At 47.8% G+C, this 21,444-nt stretch overlaps 8 protein-coding genes across 8 annotated transcripts; 3 read left to right on the top strand and 5 right to left on the bottom strand.

The window, feature by feature from the left end:
- Positions 1-143: 143 nt before the first annotated feature.
- Positions 144-3,614, bottom strand: I303_100529 (uncharacterized protein; the record flags this gene model as incomplete). Its single annotated transcript, XM_018403901.2, has 10 exons — positions 144-1,045; positions 1,107-1,296; positions 1,361-1,705; positions 1,771-1,929; positions 1,995-2,249; positions 2,315-2,394; positions 2,453-2,695; positions 2,752-3,265; positions 3,398-3,445; positions 3,510-3,614. The coding sequence occupies 10 exons, from the start codon at positions 3,612-3,614 to the stop codon at positions 144-146; spliced, it is 2,841 nt and encodes a 946-aa protein (XP_018266555.2).
- A 341-nt stretch (positions 3,615-3,955) lies between these two features.
- Positions 3,956-5,482, bottom strand: I303_100528 (uncharacterized protein; the record flags this gene model as incomplete). The annotated part of the gene is made up of 4 exons (XM_018403900.1): positions 3,956-4,470; positions 4,561-4,703; positions 4,776-4,810; positions 4,883-5,482. 4 exons carry the CDS (start codon positions 5,480-5,482, stop codon positions 3,956-3,958), a joined length of 1,293 nt encoding a protein of 430 aa, XP_018266554.1.
- Positions 5,483-6,299: 817 nt separating this feature from the next.
- I303_100527 (uncharacterized protein) lies at positions 6,300-7,463 on the bottom strand (the record flags this gene model as incomplete). Its single annotated transcript, XM_018403899.1, has 4 exons — positions 6,300-6,344; positions 6,459-6,541; positions 6,635-6,769; positions 7,238-7,463. The coding sequence occupies 4 exons, from the start codon at positions 7,461-7,463 to the stop codon at positions 6,300-6,302; spliced, it is 489 nt and encodes a 162-aa protein (XP_018266553.1).
- Positions 7,464-8,992: 1,529 nt separating this feature from the next.
- I303_100526 (40S ribosomal protein uS7) lies at positions 8,993-10,157 on the top strand (the record flags this gene model as incomplete). Its single annotated transcript, XM_018403898.2, has 4 exons — positions 8,993-9,078; positions 9,398-9,459; positions 9,545-9,620; positions 9,767-10,157. The coding sequence occupies 4 exons, from the start codon at positions 8,993-8,995 to the stop codon at positions 10,155-10,157; spliced, it is 615 nt and encodes a 204-aa protein (XP_018266552.2).
- A 495-nt stretch (positions 10,158-10,652) lies between these two features.
- On the bottom strand, positions 10,653-12,384 carry I303_100525 (uncharacterized protein; the record flags this gene model as incomplete). The annotated part of the gene is made up of 5 exons (XM_065968135.1): positions 10,653-10,736; positions 10,845-10,939; positions 11,009-11,319; positions 11,416-11,905; positions 11,979-12,384. 5 exons carry the CDS (start codon positions 12,382-12,384, stop codon positions 10,653-10,655), a joined length of 1,386 nt encoding a protein of 461 aa, XP_065824207.1.
- A 424-nt stretch (positions 12,385-12,808) lies between these two features.
- On the top strand, positions 12,809-14,362 carry I303_100524 (uncharacterized protein; the record flags this gene model as incomplete). Its single annotated transcript, XM_018403896.1, has 6 exons — positions 12,809-13,456; positions 13,583-13,694; positions 13,779-13,859; positions 13,940-14,002; positions 14,127-14,225; positions 14,301-14,362. 6 exons carry the CDS (start codon positions 12,809-12,811, stop codon positions 14,360-14,362), a joined length of 1,065 nt encoding a protein of 354 aa, XP_018266550.1.
- Positions 14,363-14,937: 575 nt separating this feature from the next.
- I303_100523 (60S ribosomal uL14 domain-containing protein) lies at positions 14,938-15,596 on the bottom strand (the record flags this gene model as incomplete). The annotated part of the gene is made up of 3 exons (XM_018403895.2): positions 14,938-15,134; positions 15,308-15,427; positions 15,536-15,596. 3 exons carry the CDS (start codon positions 15,594-15,596, stop codon positions 14,938-14,940), a joined length of 378 nt encoding a protein of 125 aa, XP_018266549.2.
- A 1,196-nt stretch (positions 15,597-16,792) lies between these two features.
- Positions 16,793-20,620, top strand: I303_100522 (uncharacterized protein; the record flags this gene model as incomplete). The annotated part of the gene is made up of 11 exons (XM_065968134.1): positions 16,793-17,029; positions 17,456-17,767; positions 17,827-18,069; positions 18,136-18,267; positions 18,328-18,605; positions 18,667-18,733; positions 18,799-19,354; positions 19,435-19,673; positions 19,735-19,945; positions 20,008-20,314; positions 20,407-20,620. 11 exons carry the CDS (start codon positions 16,793-16,795, stop codon positions 20,618-20,620), a joined length of 2,796 nt encoding a protein of 931 aa, XP_065824206.1.
- Positions 20,621-21,444: the final 824 nt, after the last annotated feature.

Below are 21,444 nucleotides of genomic sequence, written 5' to 3'. Positions count from 1 at the left end.
AGAATGTAGACCACTAAATGCAGGTATCCATATTGTGCTGTAAAGCTTTTGGCAGCGATTATCGTTGAGCGCATGCTAAAGCTGTAGGAGCATGACCATGATACTACTGATACATCCTGTTTGTCTACATGTATGATACTTGATCACAATGATTCCGGCGATTTTCCTTGTTGGAACCGTATGGCATTATCTGTCACTCTGAGGTTCATTATCGGCCAGTCACCAACCATTAACAATCCTTCTCCGGTCGTTCTATCTTTCTCGCAAGACCGACTGCTCGTCATACTTCCCACCGGCGGCATCAAGGTCCCTTCCGGAGAATCAATGTTCAGGATTTCGATACCAAGAATCTTCTTGTCGTCTTCCTGCATCATCTGCTTCAATACTTCCCCTATGACCCATTCCGTATATATCATTCCCACTTTCTTGACGTTCCGGAAACGAGGATCCGACTCGTCATATTCTGCCGACGGCCGGATCAAGCCTTCTTCGAATCCTCCCTCAGCTTCCCTTTCAGGCGAGACAGGTTCGCCTGCCTTGATGGGTGGATGTCCAATCACCAGTATCCCAGTCGCCCCGATGTCCGCAGCCACCAACAATTTCTCAAGGAACGTACATCCTCCTCTCGAGACCATCAAGACGAATGGATCTCTTGAGTCATGATCAATACCGAGCCACTCAAGGGACATGGCAGAGCATCCTTGGTACGGTTTTCCATCCGTTTCCGGAGGAATGATCAATGGGATCGGCTTCTGACCGATTCTCCAAGAAGTAGGCCCCTCGTCCAGCTCAGGAGGTGTGATGGGGATGAACTCATTTCCGAAGATGGCTGTTGCGCCTACTGCGTGGAGCAAGACTTGGCCATCATCCTCCGATGACTGCAGACTGATAGCCGCTTTGGGCGATGAATACGAAAGAAAACGCAGTAGTAACTCCGGTGGACTGGTGGAATCGATCGGAGTAGTCGCGGGAATGGGTAGATGGTCACGCATAGCTGGATCGCGTATGATAACGTTTTGGCCCTGCCGTATGCGATGCGGGCCAACTGGTATATGCAGTCATTCAGTATACGCCCACCCGACAGAAAAAGCGAATGCAGGACTTACTGCTAGCAACGTCGTACCCTTTTCCGTCAAATCTCCAGCGGACGCCTAATCTCAAGCCTTCGACATCGGTTATTTGATAATGTCCGGTCAAAGGGTCCTGATTGACCTTGTTCGGACCGGGCGAAGGGTCTTCTGGCGGTACAGCAGTCGCGTTGTTACTATCAAGTGGGGAAAGCACGATCTCGAAGGTCTAGAATGTGAACGAAGCGATTAGCTATGTCACGATGTTGAGTGAAACATAAGGGATAACTGACGAATTTGGGCTCTATCGGTATTTTGCAGACACCGCCATCATACCAAATTCTTCTTCTATCTTCCACTTGAGCTCCACTATCATCGAGTCCGTAGACTAGACTTCTAGCATAATCGTAATCACCCCTGCCTTCGATTCCGACTATTATCCCCGGTGATCCTGAGCTACCTCCGACTGTATTTGGGCGATAAAGAGGGCAGGTCGGATTTTCCCCTTTGCGTAACGCTCGTCTGGTAGATGATGGCTGCTTCAACAAGGAGGGGGGCATTCTCAATGGGTGTCCTTCGGTGGTGAAGACGGTATTAGAATTCGGAAAAGGCGTGTTCGCGAATAACAGATAGAGATACTGGGCGACCATGTTTCAGCTTCTGTTTCAAGATATCTTAGTCTAGCGATTGATAGCATACTCACTTTGAGCGATTCTGACAGCATAAAGCTCTCCATCCTGTCCTCCTGTTCTCCCGTCATAACGTTCTTGAGCGTTGCGAATCCACATCTTGTCTTTGTCCGAGTTTTCAAGTCATGTAAGATCTTCTCCCCGACTCGCAAGTAGAAAGGGTCTTTTGTGGCCTGATGACCGCATAATCAGCTGCGGTTGCTCCTTACGCGTTCATCAGATTGATCGGATAACATACCTGATAGAGATAATACGTCGATTCAATGAACTCTGGTCTACCAGGATATCCGGTCCACTCCATCTTCCTTTCTTGCCAGAGAAAAGATTCAGGCATAGCATCGTATTTTCTCCACAAATTCCAGAACACCAAATGGGACTTGATTGCCGATTCTACATCGCCCGCTAACACCTGCATAGCCGGTAGGAACGCTGATAGGGAGTCGATGGTCGAAGGGGAAGCAGGCTGTAGCAATCTTGTCTGGATTGGGCGATACTGCAATCATTGATCAAAGTAAATCAGCGGTGTCTGAGAAACCATGTGTGGGGCTCATGACTCACGATGAAACCATCGGTAGTCCGGACGTAGGTCTGTATAGCAGCGTAAGAATCGTAGAATATATCAGAATATGTATCATCATCTACCAAGTGGCCCCAAATTAGCTGGCTGTTCAGAATCATCAGGCTCATTCAGCTCACCCAGCATGATACCAGCTTTCACTCCATATTCGAAATAACTATCCATTCCCGCTCCGACTCCGCTCATTCCAGGTGCCAACCAATGTCCATGTGTACCGATGGTGTTTCCCAGCAGATTCTGGGCCGAGCGGCGATTCCATATGGCCAGGTATGCCTGATGAGCTAGTTGCTCGAATCGGTCGTCTCCGGTCAAACGTGATAACAATGCGAATTCAAGGAGCAAACTCCCGGCTCCTGCGGTACCTTCCTATCCTCTTTAGCTTATACTCCTCCGGCGCCTGGTGGACGTGATGACTCACACGTTTCTATACTTTCTCCTTTGAGCAAACCTGTCCGCAGGTTTACCCTTGCATACGGTATCCCAGTGACAGGCTCGAAAGCAGGTAGTAGCCTTTTACCCAGATCATATGCTAATTCCAATATCCTTCCTTTGTATTGCTTAACATCTATCGTGCTAGATTTCCTGCTTGACCAGATCCAAGATTCGTCCACCTCGCTCTGATCTAGATGTAAAGCGCGATACTGTTCGGTCGGGTCGTCAGGTAAGTCGTCTAGAGTCTGATGAGTAGACAAGAGGGCACCCAGAGCTCGAATGGTCATTTCGAATACCTGAACTTTGACATCTTGGTCGAATGAAACCTTCTCAGCGACCAGTTGGACGGCTTTGGGGAACGCTGTTGGATGTATGACCGGGAGAGTCGACAGGACATCGAGGAGTGTCATCGATACATTGGCGTGAATATCGTTGATCCCGACGTTGTTCGGATCAGGATCGCGGTACAAAGGACCGCAAGTGAGGGGTCTGAGCTCGTCCTGTGCCGGCACGAAGCATTAGCAGGTCCAGGTGAAGGGAGAATTAGACTGCAACACAGTGTGTATTTTGTTTGTCGTGGACGACGATGAGAATTAAACGGGAACGAGTACACCGCTCCGATATTTACTCACAGCAGGATAAGCATATTTCATGTATCCTTCATAACCATGTTTGAATAGCTAGCTCACATCGTAAGCTCTATGCAGTGACAGTCGCAGCCAGAATGAAAAGAGCACTACTAACAGAAGCCGTCTCATCTCTGAGCTCGTCCCTCCTCCCATCTGACATGCACCATATATTAGGCAGTTGAAGTAGGATGAGCAACCATGCCGAATAGATTCGTAGCATGAGCGAATGTAGCAGCTCCCTCGGCGATCTGCTTTATCGATCGCCCTGCTACTGCTCCTAGTCTGTGATTGTTGCCACTGATCTTCGAGAGAATTCGCTGCACAATAGGATACTCTTGAATTGTGGAAGATGTATCATTACGAAGCAAGAAAGCAAAACCCAAAGGTGAAGTGAATACACGATGACATCCTTCGATCATATACTTCCACGTCATCATTTTAGCTGCGTCAGTGGAGATTGCCTGGATGCGAGACAAAGGAGGCTAGCGGATATATGCATGTATGGGTACATATGTAGCAGCAAGGCTAAACGGAAGGGTATGTAGTGAAGCGTTATCGCATCTAGGCTCCGTTTTCACCCCCACCGATCGTCGACGGGTATGCAGAAGATACCTCGGCCGTGGTGCTGCTAGCGCCATCCGATGCGGTTGAACTAGCAACTTCGCTCTGAGTTGACTCAGCAGAAGCAGAAGCAGAAGCAGAAGTAGTAGTTCCAGTGTTATATCCGGACTGGCCTTCGGCCGAGGCGACAGACGACGATGTCTCTGCCATTGTCGATGCGGGGGCAGTTGAGCTGGACGAAATGTCTGTGGCTGTGCTAGCTGTTGAGCTAGTCGAGGCATCGGTGCCTGTGGCAGCTGTTGAGCCAGCTGAACCGTCCGTGGTTGAGGTGGTAGCGTCTGACCCGGTCGCAGTCGTCGTCTCGGCTGCCACGATTTCGGAGGGACCGGTCGAAGCTGTCTGAGAAGCGCTGGCTCGTTGACCAGAGATAATACTTTCTCTTTGGGAGTTGTATTCGTCGTTTGGAGGAGCAACGGGGACGAGATCTTGGTTATCTTTGTTGATGGTGAACCACACTGCAGTCATGAGAGGTGGCATAAGCAGGTACAAATGTCAGCAATGTGATGGACTGAGGAAAGATAAGTATTGCAAAGCTGTATACTGACTTTGATCGGTATTCTCGTCTGAACAATCGAATAGGATGATACCCAGATCTTGATCCGGACCAGAGCCATCGGTATCTTTATCTTCGGTGAGACATACTCCAGCGCCAGAGATGGAGATCCGAGCATCGTTGGTAGTGTACCACCTGTATCATGTCAACCCCTTGATCAGCTTGGAAATTCAGCAAGTAGCGGGATGAGCAATTAGCTACACTTACGGTGTCAGGTCTTCGCAGCCACACGATTCTTGAAGCTGTGGACGAAGTGAAAGGATCGTTAGCGGTTTCCTTGGCACATTGATTCAAGGGAGTGAGACCCAGCTTACTGTGAGAGCATCAGGATCCTCGGTCTGCGTCTTATTGGCATTCAGAGCAAAGTTGGTGCCAGAAAGAATCAAAGCTCCTTCACCAGGCGTAACATCCCACGCTCTAGCATTGTTCGACGAGTTGGTAGCGTCGACACACGGGTACAGGTCGACTTGTAATCCCGTTCGGAGGGGTTCTCGCGGATCAGGAGATAGACATTTGGCATCTCGTCCCGATTGGATCTGGACCCCGATCAGAGGTTCGTGCGAATATATATCTGTTTGAGTGGGTTGTGCAACCGCTACCACTTCGGATGGTGACGTAGAGCTGGCTGCTTCGGTAGTGGTATCGGCGGTTCCACTAGCACTTTCATTGCTGACAGTGGTCGAAGCGGTGTTGGTGCTTGAGGACTCGGCTAGCGAGGAAGAGCCGGAACTGAGAAGCGAAAGCGAGGAAGAAGGTGGGAAACTGTCAACCCCGGAATTGGCAAGCGTGTTGGTAACGCCAGTAGAGGTAGAGGACGAAGGAGGATAGTCGGATCCTGTGTCCTGCGGTAGAGGTTTAGCTAGACCGACATTGGTCAATGCGAGTAAAGGCAAAAGAGCGGCTAAGTAGGACATCTTGTCGATGCGTTCTTGAATTTGTCAATTGGTAAATTGGTTGAATCTTGGTCTATAGCGAGTCAACAATGAAAATACTTGGGCTTTGAGCTTTGGCTTCGGCAAATTACACCAGAGAATTAGTACAGTATCAAATCAGTGTCAAACGAATGAATGAAGAAAAAATAACAAATTCTGTTGAATCACAATCGCCACGAACTGATTTTTATAGATTGATCCTGCCTCCATGGACCATTGATGACAATGCAAGATGGACATACAGAGGCTGGATAGAAAGAAATTGATGAAAGGACGTGCTGATGTCATCCATTCATTTGATCAGCGAGTTCATGAAAGGGATTAAAGGGGAATGGGATGAATTGAAGATGATTGTCGATGATTGCCCGTCCCCTACCGGACACATGGGTTCCAGCTGCTTGGAAGGAACATACGTTTGAGAGCTGAGCCCAAACCAATCAAAGCTCTGCGGCCGAGGCGGCGTCACAAGTACAGTCGAGTCCGAATGGACTGTCTTCAGCATCGATCAATACGAAGAGGGGTATCGATGATTTTCAATTTAGTATGAGGCCTATTGTTTACGTTAGTATCACTGTCAATTACGTTATCTCTCATTTTTGGGTCTGATCAACTATGTCGAATCCGCTCTGCCAGCTGAAGACGTCACGACGTGGCTGTCATCGACGACAGACAGGAAGCATCTGTAGCGTCGGGGGTTGATAATCACACGAGTCTTCCTATATCCTGATCTCGGAAGAGGGTCAAAGCTTAATTGACATCCATGCTTTCCATCCGGATATAAAGAGCATTATAGAGGTATCTATTGTCTCATGGTCTTCTTGGATCCCTCAGCGGACACACCGGACTATCAAACGAAGGACCGCATCAGCAAGTGAGTCGCATCAATTGAATGATTCGAGAGAAGGATGAAACGTATGTATGCATGATGTTCTTGATGGAAAAGCGGGAAGTCACTCACGATAGGGTTCATGTTTTGGCTCTTCATGTATTCGGTCATTTGGTCTTGGTATTCTTGAGACATAGTGGCAGGAGGAGGAGGGGCTATGAGGGGGATCTTTATCAGCAGCTTTCCCTGTTCGACGGCGATGAGAGAAGGTAGACCGGTGGGGTTCTTCGAACGGTGTCTCGACTTACCTTGAGATCGGACGAACAAGAAGGTACCGTAAGCAGCACCGACAGCAGCCAAGACACCGGCGAATACCTTTATACCGTGGCCTTTCTCGTTGACAGGTGTTCGGGGACCGTGAGGACCGAAAGCGACAAAGTAGGCTATTGTTGCATATCGAATGAGGTGAAGATGGCATTCGTTTATATGCGTTTGTTTGTTTCACAAGGGAGTCAAGAAAGGCAGGAAGAGCAAATAGGAAGCCAGGTCAGCTGATTGATTTGAATGGAATGCTTTCATAACATGGCAGGTGAAAGGGTTTGTCCGTAGCGTGGGAATGACAGTGGAGCTAAGGGATGATGGAAAGGGTCGGTGTGCTCCTTCTTATCTCCTCAATCGACGAGATGTATATGCATGACCCAACAAGCCTCATCGCAAAAGCAAGCTGGTCCTATGCATGAGCGTTGCACTCCGCCCAGATACCGGGGTAAGGTGGAACAGCTGGTTCCCGCTAATGAAGCGAAGGAATGTTGCTTGACCGGAAGGAGCCGGATGAATTCGGCCAATAACAATTTGTCGAATGAATACGCGTAACAATGCGTTTTGATACGTCTGAGCAGGGGGAGACTTACCAGCTTTCTTCTCGTCGAGGGTCAATTCTTTCCAGTCCTTCTTTTGGATCTGCTCGAGTTGTTGGTAGATCTCATATTGGTTCTCTGCGCTCAATCCCTTCCATGACGCTTCGATGTTTCCTAAAGATCCACCGCTGAGGTTGGAGGAAGTCGATTGGACGGAGATGGTAGATGCGAATCTTCTGGCGAGGGGGGTGGCAGTTGATCGGAGTCTGAGGATAGACATTTTGAAGGCAGACAATCAGGCGAGAAGACGAAGAGGAGGAAGGAACAAACGAAGCAAAGCTGAGTGGGGAGTTGAAGTTTGGTTTTGGTTACGAGTACAACACTACTGCTAGGATGATGAAAAGGTTAAAATGATATGATGATAAAAGGTCGAATAACGGTATTCCCCTAATTGCTCCCATTCCCCAGTCATCCTATGAAATCAGGTTGATTAAACCCTATAACCACAAGAAATGCCTCAAACGGGATTTACGATAAACTCCGTTTTAACATATCTTACTTCCTTTTATTCCGACTCATCCCGAGTGATCACCGGAGCGGTGATAACCGAATACGTCCAAATGAAGAAGCAGCTTCAACGTGCTTTCATCCAAGTACAGATGCAACAACGCCAGTCATGGACCATGAACAAAGTCATGCTTCACGGCCGCAGTCAGTTAACTCGAGAGCGCTGGCGAAGCTCAAGAGGGCGAGAGTAATCGTCTTGAACGGGCATCTGACTTCTCAATGTTGTTCACGGGATGACTCTGATCTTCGCTCCGGACATTCGACCTGTTCGCATTGAGCAGACCATTGTCCAGCTATACCTTCCTTGGCTTTCCGCCTCACAGACTTTCAGGCGTGGAGACTACCCATGAAAACCTACATGCGAACGCCCTTGCCTTCGATGCCGGCTCGTGCACTTGACTCTGCGTGATAACACATGTATCTCGAGGACTTGACGGAACATCATTGTAATCTTCTGCCATCTGGGGTTCAGAGCCGGCGTGGGGTTCCAAGGAATATGTATTGGGTCTGAAACACGTTTGCTTGGTCTAATGAGTATGCATGAATGGTTCTGAGCTTTGGGCGACGACCGACTCGCTGAACTGAACGGAAGGGGTCTTCAAGGTTGGTGTGATTCCTACATGAATCCTCAAGGAGCAAGTCATGCCTCGAGTGATGTGTCGTGAAGCACGATCCACGTCCAGACTGACCAATCAAGCCAGAGGACAGCACACTATAGAATCGAACCATCCACCGAATCGACCACTTCCTATGCATGTCTCTTGTCCACCGTACAACTCAATCAGGAACACAGATAGAAGTCGCGCGTCAGCAGTTCTCGGAAAGTTAGCTTACGTATTCTTTGTCGGACTTAAGAATCGGCGTTAAGCCTTGAACCATTAATCGTATTCAAGGGATTCTTGGCTGAACGCGGAATTCTATAACGCCGAAATCACCGGCACATCCCACCATACTTGGTTTTTGCATGGTCAGTCAGTAGTGTGAGCGCAAGTGTCAATCGCCTCACGATTCGGTTTGGCTCTGACTGTGACTGTGACTGTGACTCTGGCGCAATTCGACAAAAGACGTTGGAAGGTCAACCACTTAGTTAGACGTTTATACTCCCTATCCTTCAAGGCTTTCAGCTTGTACAGCACTACCACCTCAAAATCCAACAGTCGACTTCACTTCCGACTCGGTTTCAACGTTAGAATCGACTCAGAAGGATTGACTGTTATAATAAAAAAGGATTAGATAGACAAAATGGCTCTTCAAACTTTACCAAACGATGTTGCTAAAGTAGCTTCAGAGGGATCTGTCAAGCTCTTCGGTAAATGGGATGCTGAGGGGTGAGTCTTCTTAGTCCCTCGTTGTGAACATGGCCTGCATGGACGATGAATGATGGAGAGCAGAGTGGAAGTCAAAGAAGGATGACCGGGCGGGGATTATGAGGATCGATGGGCTTCATTGTGACAAGTAATAGAGGAAAGCAGTGATCGATCTAGCAACTCTTGGCACACTCGTTGGAAGAGTGGAAGAATCTACTAGATTTGGGATGGACGGATGGGGAAGATCAGGCAGTACAGCTTGGAGCAGTATTGGGTGTCTGGCATGCGAAGAAACCTCATTCGAATGGACCAGCTGACCGATGTTGTCATTTGTCATCAGTGTCGAGGTTAAAGATATCTCTCTTACCGACTACATCAACGTTAACCACGCCGTCTACGTTCGTGAGTATTAGAATTCTGACTGTTTTAGAAATCACTTGACTGGGGGAAAGAGAATGAAGAAGCTGATCAATGTGAATCACCATAGCCCACACCGCCGGTCGATATGCCAAGAAGCAATTCGCCAAGGGACGAATGCCCATCGTCGAGAGACTTGTCAACGCGTGAGTTTAGTTCTTCTTGATTGCAACATCTAGAATGCCGTTTTGTGGGCAGTGCAGGTGAAAGTGGAAGCGGCGTAGCAGTGGATGTAGGGCTGTTAGCCGGCGTGAAGGAGTCAAAGCTGACAGCCAATCAATCGGGTTCTCAGCCTCATGATGAACGGTCGAAACAACGGTAAGAAAATTATGGCCGTCCGAATTGTCCAACACGCCTTCGAGATCATCCACTTGGTGACCGAGCAAAACCCTATCCAAGTCCTTGTCGATGCCGTCGTCAACACCGGACCTCGGGAAGACTCCACCCGAATCGGATCTCAAGGTACCGTCCGAAGACAAGCCGTCGATGTTTCCCCCTTGAGACGAGTCAACCAAGCCGTCTCCCTCCTCACTGTCGGTACCAGAGAATCGGCCTTCAAGAACTCCAAGTCCGTCTCTGAGTGTTTAGCGGACGAGCTCGTCAACGCCGCCAAGGGTTCTTCCAACTCCTACGCCATCAAGAAGAAGGATGAACTCGAACGAGTAGCCAAATCTAACCGATAATTTTCCATCCCACCACACATTCTTATTGGGGTTTCATTATTTGGTTTGGTTTGGTTTGGATTAGATAGGAAGGAGAAGTGGGACTATATACTGGACTGATAAAGTATTGTACAGTACTTTATATACTGCACCATGCCGTGGATAGATAGCCTGATGTGGATGTGGTGATGAAAGGCTTCCTTTGCATACATACTACAGACAAAAATCACATCGCAATTTATACCCAAGCTGTAACTGACGAAGGTGCATGGTGTGCAACCAGTTGATGACAGCACATCGAAACTCGGTGGATGGTGCACCTTCATCAGAGGGGCAGATGAGAGAAATGCCCTGCACGTGGAGCTGAGAATTGTACAAATGCGATAAGACTAATCCTACAACGAATGTCCTACAAGACCAGCACAAACCATATGGACGTAGCAAGAAATGGTAGACATAATCCACAAACACAAACAGTAACATACATGCTCTATTCCTTTCACCAGATCTCACTGTTCACTTCTCGCCATTGCCATCCGATTGCGCAGCAGCCAACTTGGCTTCTTTCTTAGCTTTAGCATTCATCTTGATCTTTTCGAACTGTCCGATTGATCAACAACATATCAGAACAATCAGTGGAGCTTCTCGATTCGCCTCTTCACTATTGACCCAAACGCAATCATGAACGCGGACCAAGCCATCACTCACTCGCTCTTTATACCTGCCAATCTGATCTTTCTGCTTTTCATTCTCATTTCTCAGGTTCTTCACTTCCTCCTCAAGCTCTTTTATCCGTTTCTTCGCTGTAGTCCCCATCACAGACAAATCCGTCAACGAGACGAAGCATTAAAAACCCAAGCAGGCGAGCTCACATATATCATCTTTCCCACTTCCACTTGCATTCGTACCCGAAGTACCAGGCATTCTTGCAGGATTGGCAGACGACATAAGGGAATTAGCCAGTATTTGGGATTTCCAAACTTCCTGTCCTGCTTTCACGCGGCCCGCTTCTTTCTTCAGCCCTTCCATGATTACCTTCAAGCCCTTCTCGCGTTCTTCCAATTGTGTTTTCAGCGCTTTGTTCGATTGGTCTAACGTTTCAGCGTGGATGGCTAGTGTGTCCAGGGATGTTTTGAGAGATGCATTTTCCAGTGATAGCTCTTCGGCTGTCTTGGTCGGTCCGCTAGAAATCAAATATCCACCCATTGTTCAGGATCAGTACAGCTCAACATTTGTATCACATGCATGAGGAGATGCAGAACGTAGGAATGGTACTAACCTTGTTGAGGAGGTTGGCCTATGCACCTGCTCATCCTCTTCATCGGTTGATTCGGTTTCTTTGCCCTTACCTTTCCGATTCTTCACCAGGTAGAAGCTATCTTCCGCCATGGCGTTCTCTTTCTCAGGTTTCGTTCCCGTTCTTCTCTTGTCTTTTTCGCGAGAGGACCTCCTCGGGTCTAGGGTGGGATTCGAAGCGGGCGCGGCAGAAGTCTGAGCACGATCGACGGGAGCAGTAGCGAACATGACTGGACCGCTGACTTCCTCTATCATGTTCTCGAGCATCCCCCAGAATCGCGAGAAAAGATCGAGCGTTTCCGGCGGAGAGCCGAAATGGATGAATGATTCTTCTGTACTTGACGACGTCGACGAGGACGAGTACAAGGGAGACAAAGATGGTTCGCCGCTTGCAGGGTCCGGATTGGGCGGTGGATGTATATTGGGACGAAGAGCGAAGGGCGGTATTGATCTTGGAGGAGAAAGACGATTAGCTAGATTCAGGAGCATATGAGTGAGCTTCCTGTCAGCATGTAGGTGTTGAAAAAGCAGGGCACCAGAACGTACCAAGTCCAGGATGCTGTATTCCAGCTGCGGTGTACATCCCTGGAGCACCGCGAGTAGGAGCCGCACTCTCACTGACGAGTCGCCTTTGCGCAGGCCTGTTCTCTGCAAGTCGAGGGGGAGGAGTGCTGGACGACTTATCCTTTTGAGCATTCGTTATGCGCCTCTCGACGTCTCGTAGCAGTCTTCTGTGTTGTACGACTAACATCTTGAGGGTGTTCGCTTCGTCATTCCCTTTGTCCTCAGCATCTTGCCGTGCTTTCTCGTAGAGATCGATGGCTTCTTGGTAAGCTGCTAGAGCCTGGTTCAGCTCTTTGATCGGTACGAGGTTTGGGCGGAGCAGGGTCGAAGCTTGTAAGGATAGGGTGTGAGCTCGTTGGAGGGGATTGGAAGGGGACGAGGAGGACATGGTGGATATGATATCGGTCACCTAGGTGTGGTGGCGTGCTATGACTACATCACTATTTGCATCTAGGTATCGATGGAGGTCGTCGGAGGTGTGTTGTCATGCCGAACAATCCTTGATGACTATAGTAAGGTAGAAATGAGTCAACGATGAATGTCAAGAGTAAGAATGTGAGATGGACATCTGGACATCTGAGTCCGGCAGTCTTAATCACCGGGATGTTCATGCCGTAATTACATAATGTTTTCAGTTTTAAGCTTAAGCCTATTATTTTGTTGTGTCGGGAGATGAGGAATCGAAGTTACTGTGCATCACTCAACATCCGTGCTCATCACCATCAAATCAATACATATATGATCCATCTTCTCGATCTTGAATGCTCCTTCCAAGATCGAGAGTGTAAAACCAGACTTACCATTTGAACGAAATGGGTCCGACGATCGCCCCGCCGAGCTTGGTGGGTATAATCTCACCCTCAACCTCACACGCACTTTCATTCTTATTCACGACGTCTTACGTCGGATCACTATACCTTTCCCACAAATTATTCACCTCATCGCCATCATCTTCGCCCAAGGCATCCATAGGCGGTACACCTAAAAAGGCTAGCACACCAGATGGGAATGGAAACTCGCCTGCTGTCCCGCCGATCTCATCGACTGACGAGGATGATATCGATCCAAATCCCTACCGAGCTCCGGGACCCAAGCCTGGATCAAGGGACCATCCTGATACAATCAAGAAACGGATGATCGCAGTCACCATCTCCACTGCTTTATCTCTCTCCGGAGTTTACCTCACGATCAACAATGCTTCTCCATCACGGTCTTCCATTGCATCGATCAGTAAAAGTATTACCCTTCTCGGACTGAGATTACCTACGCTTGGACCCGATATAATTGGCAATGTCCTGCCTTATGCTCTGGCGCCGATCCTCATGTCTGGACCACTCTATGCTACGTACTTGGATGGGGATTTGTCGATACTGCGGAATAGGTATGGCGAGGGTTTATGGGCAGGTTTCAAGAGGACATGGAGATCATTTGGATTGATTGAATTGAGGAATTATGTCGTGGTATGTCATGTCATATTTGATCGAATATTCTTGTCCTCTCCTAGCCCCTGTTCCCTCTCCTTCACGTGAGTCTCGCAAGATAGGGTATAAGAGGATGAGCTGATCCATCGTGTCCGACTGCTGAAGGGCCCAATCACCGAAGAATTGGTGTTTCGCTCGACAATCTTATCGGTCTCAATATTAGGTGGCCTATCGTTCAAATCGCTAGTCTTCGCAACGCCGCTTTGGTTCGGTATCGGTAAGCTGCCTCCAGCTATTGTAGCTCTTCCCTGATATCCTTCCAGCTGATGAAGACGGTGATTGGCTACTATGCTCTGTTTAGCTCATGCACATCACGCGTTGGAGACTTATCGGAAGAATGGTGCTACTAGAGACGCTGCTATACATGCTATTTTAGGTTGCCGTGAGTCAAGAGTCATCTCTGTTGCCGACCGCATTGAGCCAAAGCTGACGCGAGCTGATACTTTGCCTTTGATGGTGTAGTGTTCCAATTGAGCTATACGACGTTATTTGGATGGTTCGCATCTTACCTTTACCTCAAGACAGGTGAGTACAGTGAGCGACGCTCGTTGATGCAAAGGGCAAGCATTTCTGAGGAATGATATATCGTCCTGCCCGCGATGGATGTATAAACAAGGGCTGATCCTGCTCCAATCAACTCGGCTCACAGGATCGGTACTCCCGCCATTGACATCCCATATATTCTGTAATGTAATGGGCATCTACCTGCCCACATCTGCCGCCGCCAGACACCCAAGACGCGAAATTCGTGAGTGAATCTCAACAAAGCAATATCATTGCTGTCAATCGAGGCGGTACAAAGTTGACATTCTGTATGGGACAGTCATCTGGACTAGCTACTTGGCTGGTATTGCCGGCTTCGTCTGGGGACTGAGACGACTGTAGATACGTGGAAACGAAACTCGTAAATTTTCGGCATGTGTCGTAAATTTTCGGCATGTGTCATATTGAACGACTGTGAAACGACCAATTATCATTGAAGATTGAGCAATCCAGAAGAATTGAAAGTGTGAATGTGCAAGATGTAGAATGGAGTATGGGAAATGCGCGTTGGACCAGAAAACTAGATATCAGGATGTTTTCAAGATGCCCCTCAATAGAATAGAAGAGATAGATACCAAAGCGCAGGATGGAAGGTGAGAGATACCTGAGATGTGTAGATATCACGATTGTGTTATACCTTGAATGAATAGTATATACCCTTGTGCAATCTGGGTATTTGCTGTCTTCGTTATTGCCCATTGTTATCTGCGTGCCAGAAGAACCGTCCTTCTCATTGACAAGGCACAAGTAAGAACTAAAAACGACATCGTGAAGGTATAATGATCCATGCTTCAGAACCATCGTACAAAGGAAATTACATTTGCAATGGCAATTGCGAATCCATATCCCTAGAAAAGACCGCTCCTAAGCCTACCGTGTCCTATCGTTTTATGTGATGTTGTATTCATAAAAAAGACTTAGACGACGGTACCGGCGTTGGAGGCGATACGGGGCCACAAGTCGGCGCATTCTTTAGCGACGGGGCCGTTGATAGCTGAACCCTTCATCTCACCCTTGGCGTTGACGATGACACCGGCGTTGTCCTCGAAGTAAAGGAAGATACCGTCTCTTCGTCTCCATGGCTTTCGTTGTCGGCAGATGACGGCGGGCATGACTATTTTGGTGTGGGTGTGGGGCGTCAAATTGGTAAGAGTGAGGGAGAGGGCGAGGTGAGGTGGAAAATTAGGTCGGATGATCATGGTGAACATACGAGGGGACGAAAAGGGAGAAGTCAAAAGTTCCAGTCAGCATTCGACATCGTGTCAACGACTCTTGATTGCGACTCACCCTTCTTTCTCAATTCAGGTTTACCCTTCTTGACGGAAGCCATGACCATATCTCCGGCGGCGGCGGCGGGAAGTCTGTTAAGTCTAGCACCGAAACCGACGACTGAGATAACGTAGAGGTCTGCGAGGTACGAGGGACAAGATGATTAGCATTGTGTTGAAATCAGGATGATATTTTATACTCTTTGGATACGAAAGAGGCAAGAGAATGAGCGAAAGATTGACTCACTCTTAGCACCGGAGTTATCGGCACAGTTCATGACGGCTCCAACGGGAAGACCGAGGGACATTCGGAATTTGGTACCGGCAGCGGCAGCTAAGGTGGACGATGGGAAGATCAGTATATGACTTTGGAGGACGAATAGCATGCCTCGCGTCTGAACTGGACTGGACAGGACAGAACAAGACGAAACGGGACAGAACAAAGAGCTTCCTAGGACGATATGGTATCTTTCTGCTTTTTCTAATTCGATCAGGATGCAGCGATCCTCGGCGTTGTTATCGATGTCGTTGAGTTTCAGTTTCACGTTGAAGTCGATGTGGGAAAAGGGGAGTGGAGAATATGTCGAATTTGCTGCATGTCCCACTACTTTGTTTTATCGTCTCCAAGACGTCTCACTCATTCCTCCTCTCGCCTCCTACCTCCTATCTCGCGACTACACCTGCATATCTGGAACAGTCCGAGAGTCGTGTTGGGCCGTAGATGACTTGTCGAGTTGATGATCCTGCCAATATCCCTGAAATACCATATCGTCCTGTTCCGCTCCTTGTCTTGTCCTGTCCTATCCGCTCCTATCCATTCCGCTTGATATGATTTGCGCATTCAGGCTTTCACTCACATTTGGCGGACATCTTTGCTGATTTTGTGTTTTTGAAGGATGGAGAAGGACCAAAAGATGTATAAGAAATGAGAATTAAAGGTTTTTCGATCCTATGTCGAATCCTGTCAATTCCTCAACCACACGACAAACTGCCAATCGCTCACTGAAGTGCAATAGCCAACAGCCAAAATTCCTCAGGGTGAGAAATTGGGATTTTGGTGCAGCTCGGAGTTTCGCGGAAATAGCAAATTCGCCAAAATGCTGATTTGAGAGTGGCATTGCTTTGCTCACATAAACGGGGAGGGTGAAATAGATTACAACCTCGATGACTTCGATGATATATCGTAAAGAGACGCGTCTGGGCGTCTGGGTGATGAGTCAACCCAATGTTCCTGTCTGTGGATGTGGTGCTCATTTTATGTCGTCGCGATCGAGCTGATCAAAGATATCGATAAAAAAGTCAAAGGGGATTATCTAGATTTGTTGTCATTGTCATTGTCACTTTCCATCTGTCAGCTGTAACATATCATAGCAAAAGGCCCAGCTTCACACAGATAGCCTCTGTACCTCGTCAAACCAGTGCCATAACGACTGCATGCTTTCACACTACTAAGTACATTATCATAATATAACATATATTTTATATCACGTATAACATAACACATATGGCACCTTCAACGAAATCGACATCATCCTCCGATAATATCCCATCTTTATCTCATACAGCCGCGACATCAGTAACGAATTCTATGCCTGTCTCACCGAGGACAGCCTCACCCGGTCCGAATGATCAGAAACCCGTTATAACCAATGGAGAAGAGGTGAAACAGGAAAAGGACGAGAAGGTGGATATGGAGGAGTTGGTTCAGGAAATCAAAGAGGATGGTGAAACGGACCCACAGGTAAGCCTTCTCTCACCCACACACATCCAGACGATGCAAGCGGCAATCAAAGTCCCTTCCTGTGTCTTGTTGTGAACTGTTACATGCACACACACAAGCAAACACAAAACACAGCTCGGGACAAATCGACCTTTGTTTGGTTCGGGTTTCGGTTTATCCCTCTCGTCAGCGCAATATCCTCATTGAAATATAGAAGCTGATCCCCTCCTTTGTGCATTCGCTCTTTTCATTCTTTTCACTCCACTCACCTCCCGAATCCCTCGACATCTCATGTATACATAACATTGCTCCCGCATCTCCACTCTCTCTACCTGATTCAACAAATAATCGCGCTGCAATAACGTATTCACAATGTACCCCTCACCACCGACTTCCGATACTCTACTACCTTCGCTTGACCACCGCATCAACGATGCTCAATATCAGGCTGCTGCACGAGCATCGAGACTCTCGTTTCTGCTGGATAAGTCGACGATTTACGCCAAGATCATCGGAGAGCGGATGGAGAGACAACAGATCGAGAAACGTAAAGCCGAACAACGAGCTGAGGTGCGGAAAGCCAACAAAGAGAAGCGAGCTGAAGATGCTCCTGCGGCGGGACGAGGAGGTATGCGAGATAAGAAGGTCAAGGTTGAAGACGCTCCTCAAGAGGCTGCGGGAACAAGGAGGAAGAGGCGGAGCGAAGGTGGACGAGGTGAGAAGCGAGTCAAGGTAGAAGATGAGGCGGAAGACGTCAAGGTGAGTTGAAGTGTCCTTCAGGACGTCGTGGGGTACGCTGACGAGATCCTCATTGACAGCCCGAAGTAAACGGTGACAAGACCGACATCAAGGTTGAGAATACCAATGGAGCAGAAACAAATGGCGATGTCAATGGAGAAGAGCCTGAAGCAGATGATGATGTACAATATTCGTTCAAACAACCTGATTTAGTGACTGGAGCCAAATTGCGAGATTATCAATTGGCGGGTGTGCAATGGATGATCTCGTTATATGAGAATGGGTTGAACGGTATTCTGGCCGACGAGATGGGTCTGGGAAAGGTAAGTTCTCAAAAGCCTCGACTCACTAGTAGTGTAAAACTGCTAATCATCTGATCGATGGCTCAGACACTTCAAACGATATCTTTCCTTGCGCATCTGCGTGCGAAGGGTACTTGGGGACCATTCTTGATTGTTTGCCCACTATCGGTACTGAATAATTGGTGCATGGAATTCGAGAAATTCACTCCCACCATCCCTGTAAGCTTCGTTCGTAATCGTTCATCTTCTGCAGCGCAAGCTTACCCAGGCCTTGTTCAGGTCCTCATGTACCACGGTACACCAGAACATCGTGCCGATCTTCGGAAAACCCGTCTTTCTCCTCCTTCTTCCGCTGGTGTCGGTGGGCTGAAGAACGGTAAACGAGGTCGAAAGTCGACTGGATCGGCCCTTCGACCAGGTCAAAACGATGCTTCGACTTTCCCAATCGTCATTACTACCTTCGAAATCGCTATGAGAGACAAGCAGTTCCTGAGTGGACTGATGTGGAAGTTCATTGTAGTGGACGAGGGCCATAGATTGAAGAATCTCGATTGCAAGCGAGTCAGCTTTGCATTCCATCGAACTCGATCCTCAGCTGACATACATATGCCCTCATAGACTGATACGAGAACTGAAATCGTATACCAGTGCCAACAGAATGATCTTGACTGGTACGCCGTTACACGTAAGTCAGCCGTTCTCCTCTTCAGCCTTATTACAAGTCAGCTGATCGTCTTAATCCTCACCTAGAATAATCTCGCTGAGCTATGGTCCCTGTTGAACTTCATCCTTCCTGATATTTTCGATGATCTGGATTCGTTCCAACAATGGTTCAACTTCGACGAAATGAACAATGGTGCAACAACCGAAGGCTTGCTAAACAAGTCATCAGTAGTCTCCTCGTTACATGCCATCCTGAAGCCATTCTTACTTCGACGGTTGAAAGTGGATGTGGAGAAGGAACTGCCGCCCAAGAAAGAGTACTTGCTGTATGCTCCTCTCACACAACAACAGAAGGATATCTATCAAGCTATTGCGTCAGGCTCCATCAGGCAATTTTTGATAGATAAGAAGTCAGGTGGAAATGATGAGGAAATTGTCGAGGAGGACGAGACTCCAGTAGTAGAAGAGGTAGTGTCGGATGTGAGAGCATCAAGGAAGAAAGACAGGGTCAACTACAAGATCGAAGAAAATGACTCGAAGTTCATCAGGGATCTTGAGAATGGGGTCAAAGTAGACGAACCTAGTGGTGTCAAGGAGAAGTCTGCTGCCGAGATAGGGAAGGAATGGGCGTTGTCGCAAGCGAGTGAGTGAATTGTGTTGATCACATCATGCATCTGAAATCTTGCTTTGAGAGGACGACCTGCTAATCGGATTTGCCAATAGGGAAAAGCGTAAACAACATGCGATTGCAAAATATCGTAATGCAACTGCGAAAGATCTCCTCGCATCCGTTCCTGTTTGACTGGCCAGTCGATTCGAACACAAACGAATATGTAGTGAATCAAGAACTGGTGAACGCAAGTGGTAAAATGCTGTTATTAAATCGATTGCTTGGCGAGCTGTTTGCTAGAGGCCACAAGGTTCTTCTGTTCTCGCAATTCACCACTATGTTAGATGTCATCGTGAGTCAACTCCCCCGTCGCCTTTCACTCGGAGTTGAGCTGATGAAAATCTGCTTTGCAGGAGGATTGGGCGACTTTGCATAAGGGTTTCAAAGTCTGTCGAATTGATGGATCTACCTCTCAAGAGTCTCGTCGGGAGCAGATGCACGAGTTCAACAATGGCGGCGATGATCCCGAAGCTACCAAGTTGTTCTTGCTTTCGACTAGAGCCGGAGGATTAGGTGTGAATCTGGTAGCGGCTGATACAGTTATCTTCTTTGACAATGACTGGAGTGAGCTTTTTTCTCAGAGGGAGTTTAGTGCTGTGATGATAAGCTGACGTTGCTTTGTTTAGATCCCCAAATGGACTTACAAGCTCAAGATCGAGCTCATCGTATAGGTCAGACTCGGCCAGTATTGATTTTCCGATTGGTGTCCGCACATACCATAGAAACCAAGATCCTGGCGAAAGCGGGATCCAAGCGAAAGCTAGAAGCATTAGTCATCTCGCAAGGGAAATTCGGTCGAGTAGTAGACGAGAACGGAAGGGTGTTATTGGGTAAAAAGGCGAAAGCGGAAAGTACGGCTGAGATGGCCAAGGCTCTATTAGAGTTGGAAGGGGAAGAGATCGATGTGGTCAGTAAAGACGATAAAATTATCAGGTGAGTTGAGAGTCGATTAGCGATTGATTTGTTTTTTCCTTGCGAGAGGCAGAGGTGAACTTAGCGTGCACAAGCTGATTTTGTTTGGATAGTGATGCCGATCTGGATATTTTGCTCGACCGTTCGCCAGCTGCATTTGCTCGACAGAAAGGATGGTCTGCTGGTCTCGGCAAGACTGGAGCGGATCGAAAGGCTCAAATGAAACAAGGAGAGAAGACTGCCTTTGAGGTGTTTGAAGCTGCTAAAGATGATGCAGGCGGTTTGGATACGATGTTTGCTGGAGATGGCGAGATGGAAGAGAAGTAGGGCAGTATACACTACACTTAGATTAGATCTTGCAGATGACCAGAACTATCATTGTATCCATCGTTGTAAGTAGATACCTATTGCTATATCCATATACCCACATATTCACACATATACATGTTCATTGCTTTACTCGTATGTATCTTGCTTTGTGGAGTTGCGGATTTGAGCGTGGACAATACTTTCAATAATGTACAACTGAGTCCGGTCAAAGGGCGCCGATGCCGATGAGATCTACTGTACGCGCTTGTGGTCCTGGCATCTTCCGTGCCCTTGATGCACACTACGATACTTACTTATCGGAATCTGAAACGTACTAAAAATGTAATGTGAATCTTGCAATCGTGCTATATAACAGTTTAAAGCTCTTCGGATTTGACGTGCTTTATCCAGGTTCAGCTCGAGTGCATCACTGATCAACCACAACCATTAAGTGAAGAGTAATTTCCGGTTCCTGATTTTGAAACGGGATGGGATGGGGTATGAGCGTCTGAGCTCATGAGCGTATATGTACGTGGAATCGACAAAAGGGGTGATTTCATTTTGATTCTGATTCTGATTCAGTTTTGATGTGAGACAGGGTACTGGGGTACGTACTCTTATGGATCATATGTGTACTCGTACATGTTGTTTCTCCGAGCAAGCAAGTATGCGCCAGCATACCAGCATGCCAGCACCACTGACTATATGACCATACGACCATACTAAGCAGATACAGACTCTTATCATATAGATTTGTAGCTGTGTAGCTGTGTAGCTATCACGACAGAGCCATTTGCCCCTCAGCTCTGATCACCATGATGGAAGTCATAGGTATAACAGCA

Source organism: Kwoniella dejecticola, chromosome 1, assembly GCF_000512565.2.
Source record: "Kwoniella dejecticola CBS 10117 chromosome 1, complete sequence".
Taxonomy (NCBI): Eukaryota; Fungi; Basidiomycota; class Tremellomycetes; order Tremellales; family Cryptococcaceae; genus Kwoniella; species Kwoniella dejecticola.
Note: the sequence above shows the minus strand (reverse complement) of the source record. Positions and strands in the feature narration are given on the sequence as shown.